The sequence below is a fragment of the Erinaceus europaeus genome, chromosome 4 (genome assembly GCF_950295315.1).
Source record: "Erinaceus europaeus chromosome 4, mEriEur2.1, whole genome shotgun sequence".
NCBI classification, from domain to species: Eukaryota; Metazoa; Chordata; class Mammalia; order Eulipotyphla; family Erinaceidae; genus Erinaceus; species Erinaceus europaeus.
Window position 1 is genome coordinate 8,619,461 of NC_080165.1, and position 14,637 is coordinate 8,634,097.

Genomic DNA, 14,637 nt, shown 5'->3' on the forward strand with positions numbered 1-14,637 from the left:
GTAAACTTGCAGATGTCTCTGAAGTAGTTCTTTTTCCTTTTTTTTTTTTTGTTAATCTTGGACCTCAATATTTCATAATTTCTCTGCTCCTAGGCTGTTTGTTTTAGTCATAGAGAGAAACACAAAGAGAGAAAGAGAAAGAGAGAGAGAGAGAAAGAGAGAGAGGAAAAGAGATAGAGAGAGAGAGGTGGGGAGGGGAGAGAGGGGTGGAGACCAAAACACCAGAGTTTACTTAAGGTGTCATGGAACCTGTCATGTGTTATCAGGGCTAAATTCAGGTCACATGCATGGCAAGACCAATACCCTAATTGGAGGGCTCACCTCCAGCTCAGAAATACTAAGATTTCTTTCTGAATCAAAGGACATGTTTTTTTTTTGTTTGTTTTTTTGCCTATGCCATTATTGCCACCACTAACATAGTAGTGGACTGATGCTGTGAGCCCCGTGTGGAACAAGGACATAGCATTTTTGTGTTCTGATACAAGAAGAGGCAGCACCTTAGATAAGCATGCATAAAAAATGAGAAGCAATATTTGGTTAATCTTTAGCTCATTTAGTTTTACTGTGGGTGAGGTTAGAACCACTCTTCTGTACAGGAAAGAACAGATGTTCCTGATGTCTGCATCTATTTAAAGGATTCAGAGATTTCATATTTCTGTCCTGATGTTCCATGTGTGAGACTGCTTTAATACAGTTTCATAGGCATTTAGAATAATCATTGAAATCAGAAAGATTAAAGACACATCTAGTTTTTCAAAAGCATGATAGTATATTACATATATATATATATATATATATAAAATATATATATATATATTTTATACTACCTATACCTCATATAATGTGATGTGATGTGTTTGTGTGTGCATGTGACTATAACTTGCTTTCAATAAATCCTCACCATCATTGCTAGGGTTTTGGAAGCAAAGATTTTTATCAAAATAAGATAAGAAACTAGATCCTTGAATACTCTCCTTTTACTCAAGGTTGACTATCTTTTCCCCTGGTCAATGCTATGACAAAACGATACTGAGTTAAATACTCAAGAACCCAGTGTGTGACATTAATATTAAGTGTCTGTATTTTTAAAATGAAATGTGCGTGTTTCACAGATGTGAACTGCATTTTATTATTAAATATATAACTGCTTTAACAAAACAGATCTGGAAAAATAGTATTTTCTTATAAAGATGTTTAACCAATATGACTCTCACATTTCATATGACATATTGATTTATTATAAAGTCTCTTTCTTATGTTACTTTTCTGTGACTTTGAATTTTAGTAACTTTCATTATATATATATATGTTTTGTTTTTTTTTTTTTAGCATCCATGTAGCCGAGAGGAGAGAGTTGGGAGAGTTCACAGTTTTTCACGCACTTACAGGATGGTTGCCAGAAGTCATTTCTCTCCAGTAAGTCTGATTAGTAACTAATAAGCTATTTTTCTTTTCCTGCTCTAATAAGGTCTCTTTAACTGAAGTGTGTGTGTGTGTGTGTGTGTGTGTATGTGTGTGTGTGTATGTGTGTATGTGTGTATGTGTGTATGTGTGCATGTGTGTATGTGTGTATGTGTGTGTGTATGTGTATGTGTGTATGTGTATGTGTATGTGTGTATGTGTGTATGTGTGTGTATGTGTGTATGTGTGTATGTGTGTATGTGTGTATGTGTGTATATGTGTGTATGTGTGTGTATGTGTGTGTGTGTATGTATGTATGTGTGTATGTGTGTGTGTATTTGTGTGTATATGCGTGTATGTATGTGTGTGTGTGTGTATTTGTGTGTGTGTCTGTGTGTGTGTGTGTGTACACATGCATGTTTGTTATCAGTGGGGCCTCACCTCCAAGCTGACTTTGTCAGATGGTGCAGGGAGAAGGAGTCCCGAGGAAGAGGAAAAGCCAACCACAGCGCAAAGCTTCCCCCAGTGTGATGGAATCTAGGTTTGGACCAGGGTCATGCACATGGCAAAGGGGGCACACTATCTAGCAATTTGTTTTATTGGCTCTAACTGAACTATTTTTAAAAAATTTGTATGATCTTAATTGATTGGATACAGTCTGTCAGAAATCAAGAGAGAAGGGGGATAGAGAGGGAGAGAGACAGAGAGACGCCTGCAACACTGCTTCACCACTTGTATAGCTTTCCCCTGCAGGCGGGAACCGGGGGCTTGAACCCGGGTCCTTACACATTGAAACATGTGCGCTCAACCAGGAACCAGGTGCACCACCACTCGGCCCCCTATTTTTGTTTTTAGAACAAATTCTTAAATGTTTTATATTTATTTTCCCTTTTGTTGCCCTTTTTATTGTAGTTATTGTTGTTGTTATTGCTGTCATTATTGTTGGATAGGACAGAGAGAAATGGAGAGAGGAGGGGAAGACAGAGGGGGGAGAGATAAACACCTACAAACTTGCTTCACCGCCTGTGAAGCCACTCCCCTGCAGATGGGGAGCCAGGGGCTTGACTGGGATCTTTCTGCCAGTCCTTGCGCTTGGCACCACCTGTGCTTAACCCATTGTGCTACTGCCCGACTCCCTAGTCCCAGGTTTTTTTTAATGTAGCACTTTGCAAAGTGTTTGGGAGAAAAAAAAAACATTTTATATGATTATATAAAATTCCTTGAGACTTTTAAGATAAACTCTGCTGTCATGCATATGGAATTTAATTCTTAAATGACTAAATTAGAGCTATTAACACAACATTAATAATTTAATGTTGTTAGAGTTCGGGGGCTCCAGCAGGCCGGGCTAGCTTCACGGTGGTAGAGAGAGACTCAGGGACACACGGCGGGGCCGGGAAGCTGTATTTCTTTATTCACGAACAATGATTCATAAACTAAACCAAACTAATCAACAATTCCCCCTTCTGTTTTTAACTAAATTGTTGGTATGTTTCATATTGGTTTGCTCCCCTTCCCCCCACCCGACCTCTGAGAGAATTGGTTGGGCCCTTGCTAGTTTCACTCCCCGCTTTCTCCCCGCCCCCTATGCTGAGGACGTCCAGAGTCCCAGCAGCAGCAGCTGAGAGAGAATGATGGGGAAGCACATGGTGTGGTGATTTGCCCGTTCGTGAATAAAGATTAAACTGCAGCTTCGCAGCCCAGCCGTGTGTCCTCGAGTCTCTGTCTCTGTCTACCGCCGTGACGCTAGCCCGGCCTGCTGGAGCCCCAAACCTTAACAACAATTTAATATGGTAAAATATTCACAGATCTCCCTTTATACTTCTGCTGCTATTGAACACATTCAACATAGAAACATAAAACAGCATTTATTAGCCTTACATGTAAAACAATGATTAAAATAATAATCTATACAGTATAAGTATTTCAATAAATCATTTTAATTAAAAACTACACTCTTAAAAAAAATTTCTCCTTTCATAATCTCTATTATCTCCTCAGTTAGTTATATGTCCTTCCTAATGAGAAACATGACATTCATGGTGGTTGAATGCCCAAATATTTGGCACAAGAAGTTAATTTTTGAGTTAATTTGTTTGGTCGATAGACCACAATCTTTTTCTCATAAAACTCTTTATATAGAGAGATTATTTAACTGTGTCCCAATATGTGTCTTATCAATGTCAAATGATCCTTGGAAAGTAAAGATGAAATAAAAGGAGAGCATTTAATGTAATTCTTTCTTTTTAAAAATATTCATTCCCTTCTGTTGCCCTTGTTTTATTGTTGTAGTTATTGTTGTTGTTACTGATGTCATCATTGTTGGATAGGACAGAGAGAAATGGAGAGAGGAAGGGAAGACAGAGGGGGGAGAGAAAGATAGACACCTGCAGACCTGCTTCTCTACCTGTGAAGCGACTCCCCTGCAGCTGGGGAGCCGGGGCTGGAAACGATATCCTTCAGCCCATCCTTGTGCTTGGCGTCACCTGTGCTTAACCTGCTGTGCTACTGCCCAACTCCCTAATTCTTAATTCTTAATGTAATTCTTAATGTCCCGAATAGTTCATTGATAAATAGTTTGATTATAGTTGCATTAGCAGAAATTAAGCAGGCGAAAGTGTGGAGAAAAGATTAGTAACGTTCAGATGGTATAGTTTTTCATAATCAAATCTGTAACATGCTTGTCACTATGCATTATTTCTGATCACTTTTTTTTTTTTTAGGAAATTTGTTGGCTAGGGTCAAGTCTAGAGGAGATTGAATACAGACTTTTCTAATAGAAACATTCTGACATACTTTCTTCGTTTGCAAAATAGTGAAAAATTTGGGCAGGTGAGACAGCATAATGGTTATGCAAACAGACTCGCATGCCTGAGGCTCCCAAACCCCAGGTTCAATCCCCCGCACCACCATAAGCCAGAGCTGAGCAGTGCTGTGGTGTTTCTCTCTGTGTGTGTCTCTCTCTCTCTTCATCTCTCTCAAAAATAAAATAAATAAAATTAAAAAAATATATTTAAGAAAAGCTATTAAAAATAGTGAAAAATTCTTCTGAAATTCATGAAAATAAGTATAGTAGAAAAGGTATGGTCAAGGGACAATTAATGAAATAAATTAGTGTCTTATTATATAGTCTTTATACTGTAGCTAATAGTTAACCTGTGAAACTTGAAAAGTATTAACAAGAGGGAGGGAGATGGGAAGTTGTGCGGATCCATCAACTACTGTCCTATAAACCATGAATCCCCTCCTAAAAGGGTTTAAAAACATTGTGCACACCTGAAAAATTGGGTTCCCACCAAATAACGAGATTAATCCAGAAATCAAATCCATCAATATTCTTTGAAGTATGAATAAAAAGTGGAAGGCACGTGCTACCTTGACTTGCTGTGCCATATTTGGCAGATCTGTAATTGGATATTCTGCTATGTTTTCCTGTTTTTATATTTATTTATTTATTTATTTATTTATTACCAGGACTCTGTTCAGCTCTGGCTTATGGTGGTGCAGGGGACTGAACCTGGGACTTGGGAGCCTCAGGCATGAGAGTCTCTTTGCATAACCATTATGCTATCTACCCCTGCCCTTTATGTAATTTTTAACTACGAGACATGTTTTTTCTTAGTAATTTAATGTTAGTTTATAAATTTACAGATAACAGGGAACAATTCCACCTGGTTCCCACCACCAGAGTTCTGTGTCCCCGTTTCTTGTATTGTAAACTGTGGTGGTTCTCCAGAGCTCATAGGTATGGGTTGACTATTAATTCTCTAATGATCTATCATCTAACTATCTATCTATCTATCATCTATTTTTTGCCCATTTTTCTATGTTCCTGCCTTCTCTTCCTTTCTAAGAAAGATCTGCATCTCTTACTACTTCTGAATGCCTTCTTATTCTTCTCTTTCTTCTCCTTTTTTTTTTACTTCCTTTTAAAAAAATTTTTATTTATGAAAAGGAAATACCGATAAAAACCATAGGATAAGAGGGGTACAACTCCACACAGTTCCCACCACCAGAACTCCGTATTCCATCCCTGCCCCTGACAGCTTTCCTGTTCTTTATCCCTCTGGGAGTATGGACCCAGGGTCATTATGTGGTGGAAGGTCTGGCTTCTGTAATTGCTTCCCCGCTGAACATGGGCGTTGACAGGTGGATCCATACTCCCAGCCTGCCTCTCTCTTTCCCTAGTGTGGCAGAGCTCTGGGGAGCAGGGCTCCAGGACACCTCGTGATTTTTTTAACCTTTTTTTTTTTTTTTTTGCTGCCAGGATTATCACTGGGTCTTGGTGCCTGCACTACAAATCCACTGCTTTGGCTATTCTTTTCCCGTTTTTTATTGGATAAGACAGAGAGAAATTGAGAGAAGATGGGGAGATAGAGAGGGAGAGAGATAGAGAGACACCTGCAGACCTGCTTCACCACTTGTGACCCCCGCTCTGCAGGTGGGGACTGGGGGCTAGAACCAGGATCCTTGTGCAGGTCTTTAAGCTTGGTACCATGTGCACTTAACCCAGTGCACCACCTCCTGCCCTCTCCCCACCCAGACCTCATGATTTTCAGCCTTATATTTTGTTAATGTACAGTATATTGCATTTGCTGTTTGGTGGGTGTTGAACTATCCTTGCATTCTCAGAATAAAATATTGAGGAATAATCTTTCATCTAAGGTCATTTTTAGCTGGCTGATTCTGTGCTTAATCCTGGAATGATCTGACTAGGTAACATTGCCTTAGAACTTTTTCTCCACTCCCTGGAAAATTGGACTGTTTTATAAGTTTTATTTTCTTTTTTTAAAAAATATTTATTTATTTATTTATTCCCTTTTGTTGCCCTTGTTGTTTTATTGCTGTAGTTATTATTGTTGTTGTTGTTGATGTCGTCATTGTTGGATAGGACAGAGAGACATGGAGAGAGGAGGGGAAGACAGAGAGGGGGAGAGAAAGACAGACACCTGCAGACCTGCTTCACCGCCTGTGAAGCAACGCCCCTGCAGGTGGGGAGCCGGGGCTCGAACTGGGATCCTTGAGCCGGTCCCTGCACTTGGCGCCACGTGCACTTAACCCGCTGCGCTACCGCCCGACTCCCGTTTTATAAGTTTTTATTTGATACTATTGCATACATAGTTCTCAACTCAACATGCCAGTGAAAGGCAATGTGTTTGTGATTTGCTTATTTGAATTTGAACCAAAACTCACCTTTGGTTTCTGTGTATCAGAAAAATCCAGCAAATATTAGACACTCAGTTAGTTGAGTGAATGTATACATTTTTCATTTGGGTAGTGATTTAATAATGATTAACAAGACTGTAAGATAACAGGGGTACACACTTCCATACAGTCCCCACCACCAGAGTCCATGTCCCATATCTTCCACTGGATTTTCCCTATTCTTTATCCTTCTGGGAGCATGGACCAAAATTATTTTTGGGGTGCAAAGGTGGGAGGTCTGGCTTCTGTATTTGTTTTTCCACTGGCAATGAACATTGGCAGGTGGATCCATACCCCCAGCCTGTTTCTGTCTTTCTTTAGTGGAGTAGGACTCTGGAGAGGTGGGGTTCCAGGACACATTGGTGAAGTCGTCTGCCCAGAGAACTCAGGTTGGAATCATAGTAGTTTTTGCACCTTGGTGCCTGAACGATGGTAAGATATAAAGCAGGTCAAAATGTTTAATAAGCAGGCACCCAAAGGTAGGAATAAAGCAGATGAAATTTGCAGTCTTCAGGTGGAAAGAAGCTAGGAAGTCTATTTTAGGTATGTTCCATATATATTTTTTAAAACTACTAGACTTAGTTTGTGGAATAGGAAATTAATTTCTCCCACTCTGGGCAAATTCCTTGTGTGGAGGGAAAAAGGTCAGTCTTGAGAATTGATTGGGTGTTTTTGTTTGTTTGTTTCTAATTTAAGCCCAGGGTATGTTGACAAGGTTTGGGATCTTCTAAAAGATATATTGCCTGAATTTAAGCTGTCAGATGACTTCCCCTCCGAAAGTAAAATGACAGTGATAGATAACAAGGTGAAAGACCCAGGGAAAGAAGTGAAGGATGGCAAAGAAGCAAAAAATGGAAAAGAGTTCAGACCTGAAGCTTCAGTGACTGCGCTGAAACAGCCTGAGAAAAGTGACAGAGTTGCCAAGGGTAAGGCGGTTAGTACCACAGTGTGGATATGCATGAGTGCTCTCTAAGCCTGGTTGAACTGAACGCTTCTCTGCTTACAGCAGGCCTTGCTCCACCAGCCGTGGAACTCATGCTATGTAAGATTTTTAGAACTTGTCACTCGTTTACGGTCTTTTGATTTATTTGAAATTAAAGACAAATTAATGTGTTCATTATGCTCATTTACTGCTCTATTTGCCTGCAAGTAATAAGTAATTAATAAAAATATTAATAAATAATAAACCAATCAAACACTGGCATATAAATAAAATATAAACAATATATTAAAATGATTAATAAAATAATAAGATGATCAAGTTATTAATGCTCAGTAAGTGTGTGTTCCATACCTCAGTTTTAGAGTGGCTATGAACACCAAAGGAAGAGGTTTTCTATTCTATTTTTTTTGGTCCAGAAATGATCAGATTATGATTTTCTGACCATTTATTTAAGGTTTGAATTTTAAAGGAATCAAGTTATTTTACGAAGTGAAAGATGATTTCTTTAAAAAAAAAAAAGAAGGGAGCATTTTGAGTTGCTATTAATCTTACGTACTTTAAAATATTCTGAATGTCTATCGATATTAGCAGTGATGTTCGTATAGTATAGTTAAATTCGCTAGGAAACACTTTGCATGACTTGATCACATCCATCCTGGTCTTCCAGATATGTGATTTTACTGACTGTCGACATGTTGTCTAAATGCTTACTCGTGCCAGCAATATATACCAGCACATCCCACACTGTATCACAGAGAAATTCTTTCTAGAAATGCTCATTAAAAATATCTAATATTAGGTGTGTGTGAGAGAGATAGGTACCTATCACAGGCCACTTTTAAAATTTCTTTATACCTTTTATTAATTTTATGGGGTAGAAACAGAGAGATTGAGAGGGGAGGGGAAAAAATAGAAAGAGAGAGCGACAGAGGAAGAGAACCGCTGTAATTCTGTTTCACCCTTCATGAGGTCCCCCCTGTGGGTGAGGGCCGGGGACTTGAACCTGGGGTCCTGGTGCAATGTAACATGGCCACACGCCCAAGTGCAACCTCTCACTGGCCTTCACAAGTCACTTTTGAAATGACCTAATTTGCATTTATTTATGAAAGAAGTAAAAAAGAAGCTTGATTAAAGTTGTTTTCCCAGTGTATCTCAGATCTACTTGGGCGCGGAAGGCTTTCCTCATCTGTTTGACATGAATATTCATTTAAACACACATTTGTCCATCTTTCCATCCACTCCTCTGTTCTTCTAAGAGATATATTACCCTCTGAGCAGAATAGATCTATTACCCTCTGAGCAGAATAGATATATTACCCTCTGAGCAGAATAGATATATTACCCTCTGAGCAGAATAGATATATTACCCTCTGAGCAGAAAACCAACAAGTATTCTAGGAATGACAGGTAATTTTATGATCAAAATCAGATGTGGAACTGACTTTTCCCATTTTCAAATAGTTTACCTCATCGGCCTCTCTATTGTAACTACCCTATTGCAACTACCAGTTAAGAATATCCTAACCATGGGAAACTGGGGAATGTTCTGCATGTACAAACTATTGTATTTACTGTTAAATGGAAAACATTAATTCCCCAATAAAGAAATAAATTAATAAAAAAAAAGAATATCCTAACCATATACATAATGAGAACTAAGGTTTGGTAGGGAAATACAGAAATCTGTGCGAATTCATTCAGATGACCCTAGTCTAGGGCATCAGAGAATAATTCCCTGAAGAAGTTTGAGTTGTATTTGCAAAACTGAGTGCGATGTCCAGAGAAAGACAGGGTACTTAGAATACTAAGTAGAGAAAATAGTACATGCAGAGGTTATGAGGCAGTAGGAGGCCTGGTGGTGTATTATGAGACCTTTTAGAAAATATGCTAGCAAAAGGAGAGAATTCAGAATAAAGTAACTTGAGAGAAAAATTCCCTCTCTCTTTTGAAACAATTTTCACACTTCTACCATTACTTTTTTTTTTTTTCATCAGCTAAAGAAGTTTACTCGCCACTGGTCATGTTGTTTGTGGTTCTAGAAATTTACACAGATTAAAACCATGACATTAATATAAATATTTCTTGGGCACTAAGGTGAAACTCCCTCATAGATTAGCTTGTATGGTAGATTTAACATCTATTTTTAATCTTGAAAACCAAGATAATGATAACTTTAAACACAAAATATAGTATTAACTTAAGTATTAAAAAATAGGGCATTAGAATTTTACTATGAAAATCTTCTATTCACATTTTATTTTAATTTTAGGTAGCCATTTATGACATTATTTTAAAATAGCCATAACACCTTCAAAAGTCATTTAAAAATTCATGCTTTAGTAATAATATAGAAATAAATTATCTGGGAGTCGGGCTGTAGTGCAGCGGGTTAAGCGCAGGTGGCGCAAAGCACAAGGACCGGCATAAGGATCCCGGTTCGAACCCCGGCTCCCCACCTGCAGGGGAGTCTCTTCACAGGCGGTGAAGCAGGTCTGCAGGTGTCTATCTTTCTGTCCCCCTCTCTGTCTTCCCCTCCTCTCTCCGTTTCTCTCTGTCCTATCCAACAACGACAACAACAACAATAATAACTACAACAATAAAAACAACAAGGGCAACAAAAGGGAATAAATAAATAAAATAAAATAAAAAAGAAATAAATTATCTACCATCTCACACAAAAATTTAAACAGTTTTTAACTGTCTCTACTAAAATAAATAAATGTCTTGCCAGCTATTTCATTTTACACAACTAACCAACCCTTCCTGTAGAGTGTTAGCTGCTAAGTCCCACTATCAATAATCTCCTGAAATTTCTGTTATCTGTAAATTCCATAAATCTGTCACATTTACATTAAATCACCATGAGAACCTTCACCTTCCACCTCCCTGTACTATCAGATCATAGATAAATCACTTCTAATCAGAGAATAGAAACCTTTCTCCGCAAGTCCCCAACTTCCTATCAGACCCGTTCATTCTAGGCCACGGTTTTCCTGGTCACTCATTTGTCCTTGAGCCTCCAGACTGCTTCCACGTGTGGGTTTTTACAAACTGTGCTGCTGTGAACCTAGGTGCACAGAGATCTCTTTGGATGGATATTTTTGCTTTCTTTGGATACATCCCCAGAAGAGGAAGAGTAGTTCCGTGCCTAGTGTTCTGAGAAATATCTGGACTGTTTTCCTTAGGGGTTGGGCCATTTTACATCCTGGGAATTGAAAAGTGAGCGTTTGTAGAGGCCCCAAATAAAGAAGATCTGAAAGAAATTCACAGGGAACATGCACTTTTCCGTCTTCACTTTTCTATTCTTTCTTTCAAAGTGAGAGTCAGCCCGCCACTGCGATTTCATATAAGTAGATTATGTGCCATGACCATTTCCTTTTGAGAAAATGAGGTTTACTCAATCATACAGACACATTCATGTCACTCACAATTACTGTCAGTTGTCAAAGGCCCTCATCTCTAGACGAGTGTACAGGCTGGAAATACGTGTGGCTAAAGTCATAAAAGATTAAATGGTATTTTTTAACCCATTCTCCAGTGCGGTGACTGGATCAGTAGAGTCAAAAGTTCTCTTGTATTTTTTAACCCATTCTCCAGTGCGGTGACTGGATCGGTAGAGTCAAAAGTTCTCTTGTATTTTTTAACCCATTCTCCAGTGCGGTGACTGGATCGGTAGAGTCAAAAGTTCTCTTGTATTTTTTAACCCATTCTCCAGTGCGGTGACTGGATGAGTAGAGTCAAAAGTTCTCTTGTATTTTTTAACCCATTCTCCAGTGCGGTGACTGGATGAGTAGAGTCAAAAGTTCTCTTGTATTTTTTAACCCATTCTCCAGTGCGGTGACTGGATGAGTAGAGTCAAAAGTTCTCTTGTATTTTTAACCCATAAGATAAATCAGACATGAAGGACGTAGGGAAGAAGAGGAGTAAAGACGGAGAAAAGGAAAAGGACAAATTCAAGTGGTCGATTCACGGGTCAAGGCCGTCGTCAGATGTGCAGCACTCTCTTCTGTCTCTGTCAGAGTGTAAGTAGCCGGTCTCCTGGAACCGTTAGCCATTGTAAACGGCTTCATAATATTTTGAATGATACATACTTTAAAAAAAAAAAAAAGGCTGGCGGGGTCGGGCTGTAGCACAGTGGGTTAAGGACTGGAGGAAGGACCCTGGTTCGAGCCCCCGGCTCCCCACCTGCAGGGGAGTGGCTTCACAGGTGTTGAAGCAGGTCTGCAGGCGTCTGTCTTTCTCTCCCCCCCCCCTCCCCCCCCCCCCCCCCGTCTTCCTCTCCTCTTTCCATGTCTCTCTGTCCTCTCAGGTAACAACAACATCAATAATAAGAATAATCACCACAACAACGATAAAAACAAGGGCTTCAAAAAAAGAAAATAAGTAAATAAATAAATGCCAAATCAACTTATTTAAGGCTGCTGACAATTGTTGAGCCTTCATATGTATTCAGACTAGCAAGGTTCCTCATGAGACAAATCCCAAGTTATCCATATTTATATTATAATCGGCACAAGAAAAGTGCTTGCAGGAAGGAAGGTATACACTGGTGATTATAGTATATCATCAAGCTAATACAGCATAATGTGCATATATATACACACACATATATATCATCAAGCTAATACAGCATAATGTGCATATATATACACACACACACATATTGCACTACATAAACTGTAATAACTAGCACATGTTATTACATATAATAATGATATATACCTATATTTTTAATAATTATGTATTTTTTTTTACAGAAAGTTGCCTTTTTGGTAGAGGAGTCACCCAATAGTTATATCTTTCATATTTTTCACTAAAAAAATCGATCCTATATTGATGCCTTTCAACAATGCTTTTGACAGAGAGGTCATAACATTCCCAAATTCCCTGATAAATCATCTTAATGAAAATGACTAAATCTTTCTCTTGTGTGTTTTTCTTAGTGAGAATAAAAATAAGAATGTCCCTTCTTCTTCCTCTTCTTCTTCTTCTTCTTCTTCTTCTTCTTCTTCTTCTTCTTCTTCTTCTTCTTCTTCTTCTTCTTCTTCTTCTTCTCCTCCTCCTCCTCCTCCTCCTCCTCCTCCTCCTCCTCCTTCTACTCTTCCTCCTCTTCCTCCTCCTCCTCCTCCTCCTTCTTCTTCCTTCTTCTTCTCCTTCTCCTCCTCCTCTTCCTTCTCCTCCTCCTTCCTCTTCTTCTTTTGTTTTGTTTTTAAACCAAACTCATGCATGGTTCAGTTCAATCTCAAGATGCAGAATCTAGTTGATTGATTGTGGGAGATGGTTGGTGTAAAGGTTTCTGCTCCAGGACAGATAAACATGGCGAAATATATGTTTGCTTTTGCAGGTTCTTCTGCAACACTGTCCCCTCACATGGTGGTTTATGCTACATCCACACCTCTCTATTTGCATGAAAAGAAGATCTTTGCATTAGAAACTATGGTAAGCTGGCAAGACTAGAGAACGTGTCAGCCAAGGTGTATGTGGGTGCATGCAATTGCTTGTGCTTGGAGCTAAACTAGAACTTAACCTGAAATTCCTGTTGCCATTGTCGAGGTTACATTCCTCTACATTTTTGTCTTCCTTTTCCTGTCTAGTTTAAAGCTCTAGTTTTCTCTTCTTGTTTAGTTTAAAGCTCTTGTCTAGTTTAATGCCTTATATTACAGTCACCACAAGACTTTGAATTTGCGCTGGGAATTTTCATCTCTGGCAAATCTCTCTGTACAGAAGCTGCTACAGGCAGACTTAGGTTCAGTGCCTTGCAGGTTACAGTTGCCTCTCAGGGTCACAGTTCTGAGAGAGGGTTGAGAAAAGTCTTAAGAGGGGCCAGGTGGTGGCACACCTGGTTAAGCATTTACATTACAGGGATCCAAGTTCAAGCCCCCAGTCCCCACCTGAAGGGGGAAAGCTTAGCAAGTGATGAAGCAGGGCTGCAGGTGTCTCTCTGTCTCTCAGTCTCTGCCCTTCTCTCAATTTCTGGCTGTCTTTACCCAATAAATAAATAAGTAGATAGATAAAGTTAAAAAATAAATGTGTTTCAAAGAAATAATCATGAATGCAGAGAGACTCAGCATAGCATATCTTAATGGGTATTGTACCGGAAATGCTATATACTCCACTCAGATTAGCGTTCCAGCATATGTAAGTGCTTTATTTTATTTTATTTTATATTGCCTCCAGGGTTACTGCTGGGGCTTGGTGTGGTGCTACAAATCCACTGCTCCTGGCAGCCATTTTTTTCTTTTATTGGATAGGACAGAGAGAAACTGAGAGAGGAGGGAGAGATAAGGAGGGAGAAAGAGAGACACCTGCAGACCTGCTTCACCACTTGGGAAGTGCTCTCCTCTGCAGGTAGGGAGCAGGGGGGGGGGGCTTGAGCCCTGATTCTTGCACCAGGGGTCCTTGCACTTAGTACTATGTGCGCTTAACCCTCCAGCCTCCTCGGTGCTTTATTTAAATGACTTTTCTAGACATAGTGGTGTCAATAACTCCTTACAGCCACTACTTAATTGCTCCAAGTACTAGTCAACCTTTAGATTGCAGATCTGTCTTAAGTCATGGGTAAACTCACCCATTATGTGCTTCTATGAAATGCTGACTAAGTGATGGAGACACAGCAAGAGGAATCGATGTGCTAGCTGACGCAGTGGTTTGTAATAGTGCGATGGACAGATCTTTGGTCCTAATTTAAACGGCCGCTTTGCAAGGGCAAAGATAGGTTGAGCCCTGAAATAACTTTTGGTCACTATCAGCTGATCTCCCTGAGGACACTAATGGCTAAAGGAGGCAAGAGGCAGGGGTGGAAGGGGGCAGACACCACACTGTGCCTGAAGAGGGAGGGAGAGGGCATCTTGGTGGCTGACCAATGTGGGCAAGTATTTTGGAGAGATTTCATATGGTACCCTGAAACAATAATCGTCTTATAAAACATTACTCCAATAGAAATAGTTACTTTATTTTTTCAGGAGTTTTAAGCTTTATTTAGAAAAGTGACAGCCGCATGTTGGATTACACGGGGGGGGGGGGGAGAGCTGGGGAGTTCCTTCTCACATCAATAATTAACTACTTTAGAAATATACAAATATACACTT

At 39.4% G+C, this 14,637-nt stretch overlaps 1 protein-coding gene across 6 annotated transcripts in view; it reads left to right on the forward strand.

The window, feature by feature from the left end:
• ADGB (androglobin) overlaps positions 1-14,637 on the forward strand; it is a 152,147-nt gene that overhangs the window by 43,744 nt on the left and 93,766 nt on the right. For all 6 annotated transcript variants that reach the window (XM_060188709.1, XM_060188711.1, XM_060188706.1 and 3 more), the window contains 4 exons: positions 1,330-1,416; positions 7,303-7,532; positions 11,437-11,571; positions 12,894-12,988. In XM_060188709.1, the coding sequence (XP_060044692.1) occupies positions 1,330-1,416; positions 7,303-7,532; positions 11,437-11,571; positions 12,894-12,988 (547 nt within the window). The remainder of the gene's footprint in view (positions 1-1,329; positions 1,417-7,302; positions 7,533-11,436; positions 11,572-12,893; positions 12,989-14,637) is intronic.